The sequence below is a fragment of the Marmota flaviventris genome, chromosome 7, assembly GCF_047511675.1.
Source record: "Marmota flaviventris isolate mMarFla1 chromosome 7, mMarFla1.hap1, whole genome shotgun sequence".
NCBI lineage: Eukaryota > Metazoa > Chordata > Mammalia > Rodentia > Sciuridae > Marmota > Marmota flaviventris.
In genome coordinates this window covers 55,746,014-55,764,311 of record NC_092504.1, presented here as the reverse complement: position 1 = coordinate 55,764,311, position 18,298 = coordinate 55,746,014, and the positions used below count along the sequence as shown (strand labels likewise).

Below are 18,298 nucleotides of genomic sequence, written 5' to 3'. Positions count from 1 at the left end.
TGGTCCTCCTGCCTCAGCTTCCTGAGTCCCTGGGATTATAGGTGTGTGCTATGGTGCCTGGCCGGAAAATGCATTTATATATATATTTAGCTACTGTAGCCACACTCAGACTATCTGGAAACTAAAGAAACAAAATTCACATAGTCCTACCACCTTTGATATAATCCTAACACTATCCTTACAGCTTTTAATTTTTATAATAAAACAACATGATTATACTTCTAAATAGAAAATTTAAGCACAGAGAAGTATAAAGTAAAAAAGTTTTAAAAACTGCTCCATCCTTGTTTACTCTACCATAAAAAATAGAGAGCAGTGGGCTTCATTTTATATCCTAATAGCTAAGTCACAGAGTAACTCAAGCACAGAGGCATTTATGGTCTTTCTTGTAGTGTTATCAGACTATATTTGTATTCTATAAGCATTTATGTTAGTTTATTTCTAACTGATCATTTTTTTCCTTTCCATTTTATATAAGGAAAAACTAAAGGAAAGAGAGCCGAGGTCTCACAGTATGTCAAGAGAAGTGAGAACTGCTGTTTTCTTAGCAAGTTGCTCAAGGCTGTGCTACTTTCTGACCCTTGACTTACATTATGGTTCTTGTTTACAAATAGATTTGGACTTATATTTTACATCTCCTTCTACTAGCAAGAAAATAGTTGGCATTTATGTTTTCCAACATGTATGAAAACTTTAGGCAATCCATTATTTAGAACATTGTTGAAAGGTTGGTACACAGAGGATATACCATTTATCTTTTTCCCATACTGTTTACTGGCTAGGCATAGTGTACCAACTCCATACTTTTAGAAAAATGGGAGGTTCAGTTACCTGTTCATCTGTAGGGTGGGACAGCAGCCTACAATATAGAAATAAAAAATCATAATAAATATCAATTTAATATATTTCTATTTATATCATCTCAGTAAATGTTCAGAAGACAAATAGTTTGTCAAACAAGCAATACTGGAGTTCTTTGATATTAGTAGGAACAACTGAATTATTAATTTTGCACTCCCAGATTTTGGACATTTTGGTTAAGTCTATTATTAGAATCTGACACTTGACCTATATTATGGTTCCCATTTACAAACAGATTTGGAGTTATAGTTTATACTTCCTCTTTTCTACCAAGAAAATAGCATTCTTTTTTTTTCCTTTTAGTTCATGTTGGTAAGAACAGAACCCAGGTCTTTGTGTATGCTAGGCAAGCACCCTACCATTGAGCTATATTCCTAGCCCAACATTAATGTTTTCTAACATGTAAAATTCCAGTGGCCCATTAGACATATATTTTAATAGCTTTTTTTCTATCCATTATAATGGAAATCTATCCATTATCCTATGTCATGTATCAGTCTCTTCTCCCAAATATTCATAAAATGTTAGCTTTAGCAAATTAATCAGGGAAAGGGAAATGAAAGAGATTGTCACATGAAAGTCCATTCAAGCTGTTCTATTTCTTCATTAGACTACATTGAGCTAATCCTGACTTCTCTACTTGGAGCAGAACCCGAAGTAGAGAAGTAAAGCCCAGGTACTTTTAGTTGTGGGGAAAGTGTGCCACAGATTGATAATTGTTCCATTTCTTTTTAATTGATGGCAGTGTGATCACAAGACTAGGTTATACCACGTGGGGACGAAGTTTTCAAATATTCCTTGGATCACAATTTCAAGAGGACTGGTGTGGTTCCATGATTGCAGTTCTGGCTGGAATAGGCCCTGGAAGTTGCCATTATGTTGTACAGAAACAAAGGACTTAAAAACAGAAGATATGTGATAAGCAAAGGCAACTTGCTATGTTCAGTTTTCTCATCTGTAAAGTAGGAATGGATGGTTTTATTTTTGAAAGAGAATTTAATTTAGAAGGAGATACTGAATGTGAAACACACTTTCTAAGCCACAGAGCACAATACAGATAGTATAATGAAGCACTGACTTATATTCCCAGGGCCTAAATCAGTACTTGGCATTTAATAGACACTCTTGATAATTCCAATTAATAACTTGATTTTAGACCACTAGTAGGCTGACCCTGAAAGGCATTTGGAAGGCTAATTTTACAGCCGAGTACCCTTCCCTGTGCCTATGCTGATCTGTAATGTCAGATGAGCTGTATCTTTTTTTTATATATAAATACATGTTTGTTCTTTTTTTGTGTGTGCTATTGAGGACTGAAACCAGGAGACACTACCATTGAGTTATATCCCCAGCCCATTTTAATTTTTTATTTTGAGACAGGGTCTTCCTAGGTTGTGGAGGCTGGTCTCAATCTTGTGATCCTCCTGCCTCAGCCTAACAAGCTGCTGGGATTACAAGCTTGGATCACTTCTCTGGGCTAGACTGACTGAAGTTTAAGGTTAGTCTTGTATTAAACCATGTTCTCTAAGAGCACAACTAAAGACTTGGAAATTATGTTGTCCTTGGAGGTAAGGAAAGGATATTATGACTAAGTCTGTGATAGTCACTTACCATTGGATTATGTGTTTAACTTCCCCAGCAGCTACCTATGCTTTAGAGAGAGCAAAGATAACACTCTACCTCATTCTTAAGGCATCAAAAGCCTGGGTGGGGACAGCTTTCCAGAGTGGACACTATAGAGGTCTTTCCAAAATCCTTTATGGTTTTCATTTCTCATCACTAACCTCTCCCCCTGCTTTAAATATACTTAATTTTAAATTCACAGCAAAACAGAATTGAAAGTACAGAGACTTCCAACATACCTCTGCACTCCCAGCTTCCCCTAATATCAACATGCTGCACCACAGAGGGTACATTTGTCACAACTGATGAGTCTACATCAACACATCATCATCACCCAGAGTTTATAGTCTAGATTTCTTGGTGGTACACATTCTATAGGTTTGGACAAATGTGTAATGAAATGTATCCACCATTATAGTAGTGTTCAGAATAGCTTCATTACTTGAAAAATGCTCCATGATCCTCTATGATTTCATCTCTCCCTTCAACCACTGGAAGCCACTGATTTTCTTTTTACTGTCTCCATGGCTTTGCCTTTTCTAGACTGTCACAGAGTTGGAGCTTCTTCATTTTTTGATGCAGTGGCACTATATATTTTGTTATATTTCTAACCTGCTAAATTACTGTTAAAAATCAGCTTCCTTGAAATAATTCTGTTTTACATAGTGAGAAGATCAGACACAAAGTTAAGAAACAGAAATGAAGTTAAGCTGTTTCAGACACTTAAGAAAAAGAAATAAGAGAGCAGGAAATGTGAGTATCTATTTGAAACTTAGCACATACGTGAAAAGAAGTCATATCCAGGAACATTTAAGAACCCAAGAAATGCTATGATTTATGCTACATTCTCCTGGGACACCAATTCAGTATAAATGAGAACTAATCTTTAAGTGATAATTTGAGTTTTAGAATTAATCAAGTAAGAGTCAGAGGACAGCCTGATTACCCTTCTTTGTTCTGAAATGACCTAATAAGTTTAGTTTAATTAATACTGTTATCTGGTTTTATTATTTATTCACTTTCCCCTCCAAATGTCTTTCTGGCATATTAATATTAAAAGTCAGTGTTTTGCCTGTGTCAGTGCCAATGTATATTAAATAAGCTCCCTCTTTCCCACTGCCCCCAAGTGACTTTGTATCTTACTTAAAACTTAATTAACAAACACCTGTGGTTTTCTTCCAAGGACTTTTTAATTTTATCATTTTCCTCTTGAATTTTGTACTTTCCATCCTGCCAAAAGAAAATAGCCCAATTTCAAAATTTATCTTATTTATGAGTAAAGTAAGTTCAAAATACCTATATATCAGTTACTTCTTATGAGTTTTTTTTTTTTTCCCCTGACTGAGCTCTGCATAACTGGTAAAACCAAGCACAACTGTATCTAGCAGACCTGTGTAATCCTCTGGAAATTCAATCAAATAGATGCCTGAATGCTACAACAACTTCTACAGCCTATGTATTCAGAGAGTTTTCTACTCTGAAGAATGAGGTAAAGTTCCACCTGCATATTGATACCAATGCTCTTAAGCCCTGTCTGGGCAGTTTTTAGGGACAAATTCTGTGGCATGAGAACATGTATGTGTACACACACACACACTGCTGCATGCCTTGAATTGCAGTCCATCTGCTTCTAAAAGTGGAATCTGTGTTCTTAGACCATTCAACTATCAAAGAAGGGAGGTTAATGTACTATTTATCCTTCTAGAAACTCTACTACAAGGCAATTCTAGATTGAAAAACTTAAACTCACTGATAAAATAAGGTAAGACTTAAGTAAACCTTTGTAACTCCTTCATATTTTGTTCACTAAACTTAATAAAGATAGCATGCTTATATAGAATGGCTCTTTACATACTTTAAAAAATTAGCGGTGGTTACTATTACAATGCATTTACATTTACCATTTTTTTTTTGGTATCAGAGATTGAACCTAGGAGCACTTAACCACTGAGCCACATTCCCCAACTCTTTTTAAATTTTTTATTTTCAGACAGAGTCTCTCAAAGTTGCTTAGGGCCTTGCTCAGTTGCCGAGGCTGGTCTTAAACTTGCTATCCTCCTGCTTTAGACTCCCGAGCTGCTCCCATTTTTTTTTTTTTTAAAAAACCTCTTTGGAAAATTAACAGCTCATTCTCTAGAAATTTTAAATAAGAATTGTATATAGGTTTTACTTTATTATATATAATAACATACATAAAGGAGCCAATTTCTTCTCTGTGTTTGATACAAAAAGTACCTCATGCGTTTTGGACTTCATTACTTGAAGAAATTGGCTCTTGTTTCCTAGTCCCAGAGATGATCTTATCCAATTTTAGCTTCCTCACCACTGCAGGTGCTAGACGACCCTCCTTTTAAGAATGTTTGGTAGGAATTTTTATTTCTGCTCTTTAAAACCACTCTGTTACTTTCCCTTCCTTAAGCCTTGTTCCCTCTAATTATTTCTAAAAGAAATTCTTAGAGTATGCTCAAACTGAAATCCTCATGACTTAGAAATACTAGCAGAAATCCAAGAAGCATGTTTTTGTTAAGCTACCACAAAAATCTTAAAAAATTATTATTACAATCCCCTTTCCAAATGAAATCATGAAGACTCGGAATAAAGCTTTCATCTCTCCAGTCCAGCTCATTTGCTGTCTGTATACCAGAGGCCACAGCAACAAGGTATGAAATCCATGGGCTCATCAAGGTAGCCTCTCAAAATTAAAATAAAGTAAATAAACAAGAGAGTAACAAACATTACCACCTTGGGTTCTGGCTTCTGACTCTTTTCTGGGGTGCTCCTGTTGTGTAACCTTCTTTCTTTTTCCTGTTTTAGTTCTAACTCAAGCTGGTTCCTGGGATAGGTGGGAAAGGAAGATTGAAAATTTGAATTTCTGTATTCACATTCCAAACTCTTTCTTTTTTTTTTTTTTAACTTTTTTTTTTGCCAAATCTTTCTCTTAAAGTTGAGTAATTAAGTTTCTTTTGGGGTATTGAGCTTGGGGGCACTCGACCACTGAGCCTTATTTTGTATTTTATTTAGAGACAGGGTCTCAGTGAGTTGCTTAGCACCTCGCTTTTTGCTGAGGCTGGCTTTGAACTCGAGATCCTCCTGTCTCATACTCCTAAGTAGCTGGAATTAAAGGTGTTTGTCACTGTGCCTGGCCAGTAATTAAGTTTTGATGAATTAAAAGTTACCACACATAAATGGACAACTAAGCTTTAAAGTACTAAAATACAATAAAACCAATAATATTAAAAAACATAAAACATGCTTAATCTTTCTTGGATGATTATGGATATATTTTAGGACTGCCCAGTGCCTGAAGGGCAACTCCTGAATATTGGTATTTTATATGAACTCTTCATTAAGAGTTGTGGTCACTGAAATGACAATAGTATTTGCCATAACCAAAAGACAGCATTTATAAAATTTCAGCAAGATATAGTATCAAAGTATGGTTATTATAGATCCATTTCATATTAATTAGTTGTTCTCTCTTAAAGTTATGTACTCTACCCTCAAACACTACTGATCTCTGTTGCTATGAGCTTTATATCCAACAAAGTTCTATTTGTTTGGAATCAGTGACTTAAGCACAAAAGTGAGTCACATTTGAAATATAATATGGAACAGTGGTTAGTGCTGGAGTCAGAGAAATAGATTTTTGAATGATAGTGTTGTCACTTATTAGCTTAGCTGTCAGTTTAAACACATTTGGCCCTCCCAAGCTTTAACTCCATCTGAAAGTGGGGGCAACAATATAAACTACTAAAAGGATTGCTGTGAAAACACTGGGTGTGTTGAAGAGCTCTGTAAAGTACACGGCACACAGGAGGAATGCAGGAAATACTAACTAATGTTATTACGGCTATGTTGACTATTCATTACTATTTATCTAGGACCCTGCACTCAAATTTCCTAATTCTTTAATTACAAAGGATGTTGACAGGATTTAGGGAATGGTGATATATGTGAAGCTAACGGAATTCCAATCCAGAGAAAAGACAGTAGCTGAGATGGCTGTAAGTCCTGAGATTCCCTTCTTGCTGTCTGGCCTTAGAACTCCCCATGACCACCCTGTCAGCTCAAGCTGCCCTCCCTTCACCGCTGCCTGGTGAGCTCCTCCACTTCCAGCTGTAGACTGTTGATCTTGTCTCCGAAGTCCTGTTTGAAGAGCCGGTTGTCCAATTCAGCAGACTGGCGGCCTCGCTCAGCCTGGCGCAATCTGGATGTGAGCCATATGAACTTGTGATAAAAAACAAAAGCCATGGTGGGGAGGAAGACCAAGTTCACAACACAAAATAAAATAACCCAAGGAGGAAGGCATGGAGAGAGAAAGAAGAAAAAACTTTGTAGGACACAGGGGAAAATATTATGAGGGAAAAAAAAGATGGAGAAGAAACAAATTCTAAAGAAAAGCAAGATGAAGGTGAACCAGGCAGAGGAAAATTTTCCAATTTTTTTTTTATTCTAGCACTACAGTTTACAGTCATTAGATGATCAACAATAAAACATCACTTTTTAGAAAATCCATATCCAAAGCCAGCCTCAAGTACATAGTAATTTGAGTTTTTAATTCATATTTTGTTTTTATTTCCTATTTGATTTGGTACTTTTTATTCGCTTTACATACATAACTGGAACTTGTAATTGGGTAACTATCTTAATAAGTGGAATTATAACATTTTTCTGGTCCTTTCCTCAAACCACATATATTAAATCATAGGACATTATACATCAACCTTTAACCAGGCTTCAGATTATTATACAAGGAAAAGCCTTTTTCAGAGTTTGGCTGACTCTTTCCTTTCCATTTCTACCAAGTCATGTGTGACTATGTGGACAAAGAATTCAGCACTGGGCCTTATAAGACTCCTGACCACATTCTCTGGACGATTCCAATGGATGTTTTCTTCTAAACTTATAATTTTGCACCTATAAGAATCATGTTTTAGAAGGCAAAACACTTGGAGCTTTATATAAAGGAACTTAGAAGCATGCTATGTGTAGTTTAAAAATTTTTATTTTCATGTTTGAGTCCTCCCTCCAAATGCCCATAGAAAAGGCAACTCATCACCACAAAAGGTTGATGCAGATAAGAATGTAGTAAGCATTTTATTTATATAGGTGCAAAATGATAAGAACTAATATAAGCTCAAGAGCACAATATCTTTCATAAAGTTGGCTCTAACATATGTTCTTCAATTTGATTTTGGTTTGAGTCTGTGTAAGCATAAAAACATATGGAATCTATCTTACTCTCTTAATTCTGGTTTTGCCAAGTATAAGGTAAAGAATTTCAAGAGCCGGAAGCAAATGGGTTGTCTTTTTCCCTACCTTAGCAGCTGAAATGCTGTGAAGCATACCAGAATGAAGGAAAAAAAAAAAAAAAAAAAAAAACCCAAACAAACCCAAGCAAACAAAATCCCAAATATTTTGACAAGACCTTTTGACAGAACGAAGGCTTTACTATAAAAGCCTGTATCCCCAAATCAAAAGTCACTTTAAGAAAAAAAAAAAATCAAGGTATTTATACAATTATTTACAATGTAAAGCATAGAAAGGGTTAGATTGGTGGTCACTTAGGAAAAGAAGCCCTGCTAATATTGCTTGTGGATACCTACTGGGAACTTTTATATGGACACAGTACCTTCATTTTATCTATTTATTTTATGTGGTGCTGAGGATCGAACCCAGTGCCTCACACATGCAAAGCAAGTGCTCTACCACTTAGCTACAACCCCAGCCCTGGGAACTTTTATTTTTATACTAAATAATAATAAAGAATGTGCTTTATCATTTATTTCTTAATCTGAAATGTTTTTCTAATAACTAAATTGTTAGTTTCCCAGAACCATTAGCAAACCCATCTAAACAAAAAGTAACAGAAATTCTTAATAACAGAAACTAAGGAATAACAGGCAGGAAATCATTATTCATATATACGCCTTATCCTCTTTACTCCAGTAGGAAAAACAGGATAGATCTGAAAAATGCATAGTGCATTTTATTTATAGGAGAAGAGTGTTTTTATTAAAATTTTTTCTCTCTGAGCTAAAGTGGAATTGCAGAAAAAGTGGCAGAGGTAGAAGATGACAAATATTAGGAGATTTTTCTCAAGCTTCCATAATATGATGCTATCATAAGTTACCTAATTATTAAATTTATCTCTATGTACTTTAAAGAAATATAAGGATGCTTTTTTTTTTTTTTTGTTGTTGTTGTTCAAAATCACTAAGGCAAAAAAGTTGCAAGCAATCTTGGTTACTGAGAATAGAACTGTAATGAAATACTAAGCACTTATCCTTAGTTTGGGGATTAAACCTACATAACAAAATTGAAAAGGGGTCATGGTCTAAGAGACACAACTACTTTAGAAGAGTCCAAGTTTACATGGTAGTCACCTCTAGTTCATTACATTGCAATGACAGAACAGGCTTGCTGATACAGACATTAACAATGCACCTAGAATCTGATATTACCAAGGAATGGGTTGTAAAGGCATCATTAATATATATATATACAAAGCCTCAATTCTCTGGGCTTTTCTTTTTAAATGCTATTTTTATTTATTGGTCAACTCAGAAGTAATTTCTCAGTTTATTTGGCATTTAATTAGAAATTTGCACCAAATTTCTAACTCTGGGGAGAAAATAATAATAAGGAAAAAACCCCAACATATTTGTCCAATTGTTATTTTTAAAAGTCCAACAAATACAAAGTCAACTTTTGGTGACATTTTTATGGAATCACAGCTTAAACATAATAACTTTCAGATTTCTTCCTTTTACAATTGACTTGTGATACTGTGAGGTGACCAACTGCAAAATGCCTAATGATGTTTTGGGATCAGTTTATTTGCTGCACTATTTAAGGTCTTTGCCTGTTTCACCAAATCTTTTTCACTAGATGAAATAAAATAAAAATGAAAATGAAGTGAAAGGGAAATGAGGAAATGAATAAACAGGAAACACAAAGATAGCAAGAGAAATAAGTCAGCTTAATATTCAGAGAGGTAAGTCATATTTTATTCTCTCTGCTTTAAATGCCAAGTCTAAATGAGTGAAAAATATGATACATCTCAAAAGTACAATTTAGAAATACTAAAATAAATATATTTGTTATAAACATATAACTGCCTATGAGCAAGTACTTAGCTTACTTTTTTTAATAGATACTTTTTATTTGTCACCCATATTAGAGGTTTTGAGTTTATTTATAAATCTGCAGTTAACTTTTAAGTTAAAAATAAATATGCACTGTTGTTTAGTACCTTCCCTCATTAAGAATCATTGGAATAAAAGAAGTCACCTATTCATCCATTCATTCACATATCTACCAAATTTATGCCTTGTACATTTAAGGTACTGACAGATCCAATGAGGGAACATTTTTGTGTCTGTGTGTGTGGTACTAAGGGTTGAATCCAGGGCCTTAAACATGGTAAGCAAGTGCTCTACTACTGAACTACAACTCCAGCCCTCCCAATGAGGGAGCTTAAAAGATCTTAAAAGATTTGTTAATTAGGGCTGGGGATATAGCTCAAGTTGGCAGAATGCTTGCCTTGAATATACAAAGCCCTGGGTTTAATCTCCAGCACCACCACCACCAAAAAAAATAAATAAAAATAAAAATAAATAATGTTCATTAATCTCAAGGAGCCTATGCTCTCAAAGGAAGGTATGTATTTAAAGGACTATAAGGTAAAGCAGACAGTAATAAGTGCCACTAAGTGGTAAAGATAGAGACAGATATAACGCAATTTCTAGCTGAAAGTAGGTATCAGAAGAAGCTTTGTCTCAGCAGCTCGGGAGACTGAGGCAGGAGGATTGTAAGTTCAAAGCCAGCCTCAGCAATTTAGTGAGGTCCTAAGCAACTGGGAGAGACCCTGTCTCAAAATAAAATATGGTTAACCGCCCCTGGGTTCAATCCCCAGTACTGAAAAAAAAAAAAAGCAGCTTTGGAGTGTGCTTGAATGGAAAAAATATATCTGAAGAACAAGGAAGCAGGAAGGAGAAGGTCATTTCTAATTGATGGAACTCTCAGCAAAGCAATGGATGAAGAAAGGGGAAAGCATATCCAGGAAGCCATAGTTTAGTTTTTTTCAAGTGCAAAAAGGGTGAAAGGTGTTAAAGGTGGAAACACTGAATGACCCTGGGTGCCATGCTGTGTTCCATCCTGAAATCTTAGCCACGTTTCTCTTGGCTGCTGAGTCAACAACAGTAGTTTCAGACAAATGGAGAATTAAGAACATATCATAGGGCTGGGGATGTGGCTCAAGCGGTAGGGTGCTCGCCTGGCATGCGTGCGGCCTGGGTTCGATCCTCAGCACCACATACAAACAAAGATGTTGTGTCCGCCAAAAGCTTAAAAAAATAAATAAATAAAAATTCTCTCTCTCTCTCTCTCAAAAAAAAAAAAAAAAAAAAAAAAAGAACATATCATAGAAAGAGAGATGCTTTGGGCAGAGAGAACTGAAAGACTGGTGGGAGATGGTGGTCAGAGGAAGAAAACTCAAGACCAGTCTCCTGATGGAAGTCAGAGAGGAGACACACACTGCAGATGTCAGTGGAAGCTAAACAACTATTGCGGAGCAAGTAGACAGCAATGGGAGATGGGAGAGAAGAGAGAAGAAGGGTTAAAGAAAGGAAAGATCCATAATAGATCTTTCTATTTCTATTTCTAAACCACCTTTTGGAACCCCTAGCTCACTTAGTGCCAAAGTATTCCAAGACTTTAGTGAGGAACAATAAAATCACACAATTATAAACACATACTTAAAAATTCTTTCATTCTTAAAAGTATACTTCTAAGACTCATCAGTGAAATGGGTTAAATTCCCATTTCTAATATTCAAAGTAATCAGGACAGGCTGACTGACATTTCTTAACAATATTTTCAATGACATCTTAGAACACATAAAATTCAATTGGCTTTCTTTCTCCAGGCATGGCTGATTAGGGTTGGAAGAATTTCATATATTTTTTATTTGCCCAAAGCAGAGCATACTCTCTTCACTTTTAGCACTCGCAGCTCAAAGTATTTCGCTAAAGGAATAGCACTTTTTACCTTTGTTCCAGTTGTTTAATGGTAGCAGCCATCTGATTAGTCTTCTCTTCCAAGCGACTGTTTAGTTCACTTTTCTGTTTTACTCCTAAGTCTGAACTCTGTATAGAAAATAATTATAGACTATAACATAAACTTCTTAATTATAATCACATATGCTTTTTGAACCTGATGGTAAGGGGAAAACAGAGAAATATAAATGCTCATACATTTCCAAACAAGAACAAACAAACAAACCCCAAATTCCCAAACCAAAGCTCCAAAAGTAATTTGGTTAAAATCAGTATTATTTATATGCAACCTTATCATAATATCAGAAGGTTCATCAATTTATCATGTTCCATTTAAAATCTAATGGAATACATAACTCAGCTGGCATCTTAAGATAGAGAGTATAAATTGTAGGATTAAAAAAGACCCCAACCAGTTTTGCAATATGAAAAGTGGGCTTGATTTTTCAGAACACAATAGAGAATCTTATGAGAGTCTGATCCTTTTTTTGTATGTGTATGTAATACTAGGAATTGAACCCAGGGCCTCATACATGCTAGGCAAGTGTTCTACCACTAAGCTACATCTCCAGTCCTTTTTAAAATTTCATTTTGAGACAGTCTTGCTATGTTGCCCAGACTGGCCTTGAAATGTGATCCTCCTGTCTCAGCCTCCCCTCAGCTGGGATTCTGGGTTGTGTCAGTGCTTAGTGACTCTTCCCTCTTAAAGTGTGATTCTACAGAACAAGAAAGATGGAGGGGAGCTCCACTATTTCAGAAAGCTGGTGAATCTATTCCTCATATTTCCCCTACCTGCAGCTTAAAAGCAAGTTCATGCTTGAGAGCCCTGAGATCATCCAGCTGCTGCCGCAGAGACACCAGGGCATCCTGCTTCTCACAGACATCCTTCTCCAGCATCTTCATAGCCAATTCCATCTCCTGTCTCATGCTGATCTGGATCTCCAACTCTTTTTCAACATCCTGCCGCCAGAGGTAAATGAATTGATTATACTCCCTTTCCTCAACTAAGTACAACCATAAAATTTCACAGGAAGGGTAGACCAAAACCCTCAGGTCTGAATATTCTGGTAAAATAGCCAAAAGCCATCATTCATTTTCAGAGACATTAACAATAAGAACAATGAAGTATAACATCTGTTTGATAATGCACAAATCTAAAAAATTACTAGGTTAAAGACAATGCTATTTATGATCAAAATATGCACACACTTGGGGTACTGCGACAATGCATAAGTCCTATTATAGAAATATACATAAAGTGTTTAGTAGAAGCACAAACTGAAGTAGTTGCAATTCTCCAAAATTTAAATGTTGATATATTCAAGAACCCAAGGAACCCAGAGTATACTCTGGGTCCCCAAGGATAACATCTCAACTATTAGGAATTATCAATACAGCTAACTGAATTTTTAGATTCACTTAACATGAAACTCCTTTTTGTTTCAACCATTATGACTGTAACATTATTCAGATCAGCAAAGATACAGAGACCTGAGTTGTGTCTAAGATGTATCTAGCACCTTGCCTATTTCTTGCCTTCTTAACAAATATTTATCTTATTTCTTATTATGATAAAAGAATACAAAAATTTTAAGATTTTTATTATGTGCTACTTAACTGAGACACCCCTCTTAAAATCTGACATATTATTTCTAGGACCTTCCTTGTAAGAAGTATTTTGAGATCAATTTACAAACACATAGAAGGCAGATACTAAATAACATTACTATGTTTTCAGACAATCTTAAGTTCTGCTGTACACTGTTAATTTGTAATAACTTTTTATTACATATAAATCACCCCTTATTTTTTATCTTTTCCCTATTCCTAGAGACACTATGGGGGGGGGAGGGGTCATTTTGTTTGTCATCCTATCTGAATTCAGGAAGAATTAATATGCTAATAGCAAGGTTTATTGATACTTATGAATCTTAAACACATACTACACATATATATTTTAATTTCTAAGAGTAATACTGGACAATAAAATTTCCTGTATGTATATATATTAGAGTGAGAATAAACTCAGGAATAATAGGTAAAAATAAGATAATCTACATTCATGATTCCTATTAAGGGGACGATGTCAAGCTTTGCAGTGGTAAGGACTGAGGGAGGAGTGGGGATAAGTAAGTTCTATATATCTAGTGTTCCTGAAATATAAAGAAAAAAAAAAAAAAGCAGGAGGTAGTTTTGAGAAAGCCACACAGGGAATGTGAGTTAAAAAAAAAGTTAAGAAACAGTTTTCAGAATTATAAAAAAGTTATATATAGAATACTACTGATATTCCAGATCTTGGTCTATAAGGTAAAATCTCTTAGGCCATTTCATGTGTTCCTGAAATACTAAACTTAGGCAAAGTTTACCAATCGTAATTGTGTCTCCTCCTTTAAATGCTTTCTTGCTTCACTTAGTGCTTGTCCTTCTGCAGTCCTGTCTTGCTTAGGACCCTTGAAAAGAAATAAAGTATTGAATATTTAGGGATTTAAATAACCTACACAGCATTAGCAGATACTGGCATTGCTATTTAGTAAAGAAAAATGATGATAGATATGGTGTTGTGCTGTGGGGATGGGAGACGAATTTGTAAACCCTGGAGCCAGGTTCTGCATACCCAAGGTCGCTGCTGTGTGGAGACTGGGTGAAGCCACCATCTCCATGTCTGATCAGGAAGCAAAACCTTCAGTCGAGGACTTGGAGAACAATAATACATTAAACTCAAAGCCATTGGACAGGATAACACTGAGATTCACTTTAAAGTGAAAATGACAACACATCTCAAGAAATTCAAAGAATCATACTGTCAAAGACAGGGAGTTCCAATGAATTCACTCAGGTTTCTCTTTGAAGGTCAGAGAATTGCTGATAATCATACTCCAAAAGAACTGGGAATGGAGGAAGAAGATGTGATTGAAGTTTATAAGGAATAAAAAAGGAGTCATTAAATGGTTTAGATATTGGTTTTTTTTTTCTTTTCCCTCAATCCTTTTTTATTTTTAAAAGTAGTTCTTTTGTAATGTGGTGTTCAAATGGAATTGAAAACTGGCACCCATCTCTTTAAAACAGGGTCTCACTGAGTTGCTTAGCACCTTGCTTTTGCTGAGGCTGGCTTTGAATTCACAATCCTCCTGCTTCAGCCTCTGGAGCTGCTGGGATTACAGGCATGCACCACTCCACCATTGTTTGTTTTCACTGTGCTGATTTTTTGGTGATCAAACCTCAGCTCCCTTCGTATTGCCCTCTCCTTTTAAAAAATTACACGTGTACACAGAGAGGCCACCTTTTTCAGGACTGCATTTTCAGGCTTGTGGTGGTAAACAAGATCGACCAATGTGAGTACCTATAATGACTTTCCAATTGGCCCTGAAGTTCTAGCCCGTGATTGCTTCATTCCTGGACTGTGACTTTCAGTGGGAGATGGAAGTTTTTCAGAGAATTGAATTGTGGGAAAATGACCTTTCCTTAAGTTGATGCTACTTTTAAAATCTGAATGTTTGGACCAAAAGAGGAGGAATAAAGCTTTGGAGTCAAGATGACAGATATGATGAGAGTAATGACAAGCTCCAAAGATGGCTTCACTGAAGAGAAAGCATTTTAAGATTAACACCAACAAAAACAACAATCTTGTCAGACGACCCTGGAAAAGTTCTAATTTTCATTAGCAGTTAATAAAGTTATTCATGCAGAAGTGTATACAACAGAACACTGCTCCTCTGATTTTATTTGTACTTTTGGCCTGGGATATGGGTTTTAAATGGACATTGTATCAGCTTCATTAAAATAAACAATATTTGTAAAAACCTTTTAAAAATGATGATACCTAAGCACTTACAACAATGAATGAAGACAGTAAGGAAACTGAAGAAGTCAAGTACATTTAAAAAGTCAGGAAGAATTGGAAGTTTCCTGCTTTATTTAAAAATCCTAAGATAAGTTAATGAGACAGAGCCAGACATGGTGGTATAGGCCATAATTCCAGCTATTCAGGAGGCTGAGGCAGGAGGATCATAAGTTTGAGGCCTCAGCAACTGAGTGAGAGTCTGTCTCTAAATAAATAAATAAATAAATAATTTTAAAAAAGGGCTGGGGCCTGGGGTTGTGGTTCAGTGGTAGAGCACTTGCCTAACACGTGTGATGCAATCCTCAGCACCACATATAAATAAATGAATAAAACAAAGGTCTATCGATGTCTTAAAAAAAAAAAAGGCCCAGGGATGTGGGGCTGGGGTTGTGGCTCAGTGGTAGGTAGAGTGCTCGCCTAGCACATGTGAAGCACTGGGTTCGATCCTTGGCACCACATAAAAATAAATGAATCAAATGAAGTTATTGTGTCCATCTACAACTTAAAAAAAAAAAAAAAGGCTGAGGATGTAGCTCAGTGGTAAAGTTCTCCTGGGTTCAAGTCCCAGTATTAAAAACCAAAAAAAAAAAAAAAAAAAGTCTTAGGTGTTTTAAAAATCAGTCTTTAAATTAAAATAACATATTCACTTTAAAACATTAGCTGGGCTAAAGGTTCAAATGATACTACATTAATTCTCCAGAGATCTCATATAGTGTCTTACAAGTATCCAGAGATCATAGCTAAAAATACATAGGTCATCAAAGGCTATTCTGAACATTCACAGTAATTTCTTGAAGTCTATGCATTAGTCAAAGAACCTACACATACAAAACTGCTTTTGTTCCCACTCAGAGCAAATTACTTGTTAGGAACAATTTTAATAATTTAAAATTATGGATATAAATTATATCCTCTAATTAAGGTAGCTTGGAAAAGTACCAAGGTTTACAAAAATTAATTAGACATGTATAAAAATTTGGTCCTTTAGGAGATAAAGTTATCTAGAAAATTCATTTATAAGGTAACTCCCAGTGATATGATATAAAGGAAGTGTCACTTAACAAAACAGTAACAGCACAAAAATAATGGCATATTTAATATCACAAATATCAATTAATTATGGTACAAATCCTTAATACAACAACAACAAAAAAGGAACAAAATTAGATTTTCTTGAAGTTAAACATTATGTAGGTAGAGTGAAGCCAAGGAGCATGATGTAAGGGAAAGGGCAAAACCTCTCCATTCCTTCTATCATGCACTCAATTATGCATGGAGACAAGGTAAAAACTGTGCCTGATATATGCAAATGTCTGCATCTCCTCTAGAGACTCCCCTCTATTGCTAACACATCACATATACTCTATGAATGTTTTATAAATCCAGTTAATATTCACCTTTCGATTGGATTCCAATATGTAGGAGCTCTCTTCTTTAACTCGTTCCATTTCTTCTTGCAAGGTAATAATTCTGTTGTTTGCGACTGCAAGCTGTTGGTGAAATTTTATTTATTTTTGTATTAATAGCATAAAATAATTTATGATCTGCTAGGCAACAATTTTTAGGCTTGGATAGTCTTAGAAATAAAGAAACTATTTATAACCCAATGAAAAATGTTCTTAAAAGGAACTCAGGAGAAATATCTTTAATGTAGGTTAAAAAAAAAATCTCCTGGGCTGGGGTTGTGGCTCAGTGGTACAGTGCTTTCCTAGCATGTGCTTGCCTAGGCACTGGGTTTGATTCTCAGCACTGCATATAAATAAATGAATAAAATAAAGGTCCACTAACAACTAAAAATATATTTTAAAATCTCCTGTTGCTGATTTTTAAATAAAATTTTTAAAAAGTTTTCATATATTTATTTATTTATATGGTGCTAAGAATTGAACCCAGTGCCTCAATTGCTATGCCATACTGCCTCAATACAGCAGCAAAAGAACCTCAGTAGAAATGTTTGTGCTGGACTGCTTAAAACCTTGTGGGATAGATTTTAAGGGTCATATCCATAAATTAAAGCTTCATATATATATACTCTTCATTCAAAATTAAAGCCCACAGAGCTGAGAAACAAGCATTTAAAATTAAAATATTTGTTCTGAAGGAATAGCATATTCCTGATCAGTGCATCAATTTGATTTTGTTTAACCAAATTTATCTCACTGAATACAACAGGTCCATTATAATTAGAAACAGAGAAGACAAGCTCTTTGCAATAATTTGGATAATTTTACTTGAGGATTTTCATAGATCCATCTAACGCTGCTGGGTGCAGTGGCATACACCTGTAATCCCAGCAGCCTGGGAGGCTGACACAGAAGGATTGCAAGTTCAAAGCCAGCCTTGGCAAGTTAGCGAGACCCTGTCTAAAAATAAAAAATAAAAAGGGCTGACAATGTGGCTCAGTTTTAGAGTGCTTGCTTGGAACAGCCCTGGGTTCAATTCCCAGCAAAATACACACACACACACATGCACGCACACACACACATCTAATGCTATTAAAGAAAAAAAATTGTAGCTTAGTCTTTGGCAAATTAGGGAAAATAGCTTCATTAATCAGAAGGAACATATGAGGTTATTTTTTTCTTTAGGAACTTACTCTAAGAGCTTTCACATATCTGTTATTATCTGATCTTCTAAGTAATGGTGAGATTATAAGGGGGAGTATAAACACTCCATTTGCCAGTGAGGGAATTGGGCCTCTTAGAGGTCAACTGACTCAGGAGCACATGACACATAAATAGCTTAACAAGTAAGCAGAAATTATTGGTCTTTTGACCAGTGATCTTTATTTTATCTTACTGTCCCAAGAAGAATATAAGAATATAGAGAGTAAGAAGCTTGTCTGTCTGAAACATATAAATCAATGCCCAACACATATAAATCTTTGTGTAATTATAGCACCTAGTGCCTAAAA

General features: G+C 35.4%; 1 protein-coding gene and 1 pseudogene across 6 annotated transcripts in view; one reads left to right on the top strand and one right to left on the bottom strand.

Annotated features, from left to right (window-relative positions):
- Rufy3 (RUN and FYVE domain containing 3) overlaps positions 1–18,298 on the bottom strand; it is a 75,294-nt gene that overhangs the window by 3,241 nt on the left and 53,755 nt on the right. For 2 of the 6 annotated variants that reach the window (XM_027950860.2, XM_027950861.2), the window contains exons 9-16: positions 16,782–16,874; positions 13,910–13,993; positions 12,336–12,503; positions 11,536–11,633; positions 6,572–6,691; positions 5,227–5,317; positions 3,650–3,714; positions 832–859 (exon numbers count right to left, since the gene is read on the bottom strand). In XM_027950860.2, coding sequence (XP_027806661.2) covers positions 832–859; positions 3,650–3,714; positions 5,227–5,317; positions 6,572–6,691; positions 11,536–11,633; positions 12,336–12,503; positions 13,910–13,993; positions 16,782–16,874 — 747 coding nt within the window. The other 4 variants (XM_071614330.1, XM_071614331.1, XR_011707973.1 and 1 more) reach the window with 3 other exon arrangements.
- On the top strand, positions 14,202–14,473 carry LOC114104652 (small ubiquitin-related modifier 1-like; annotated as a pseudogene).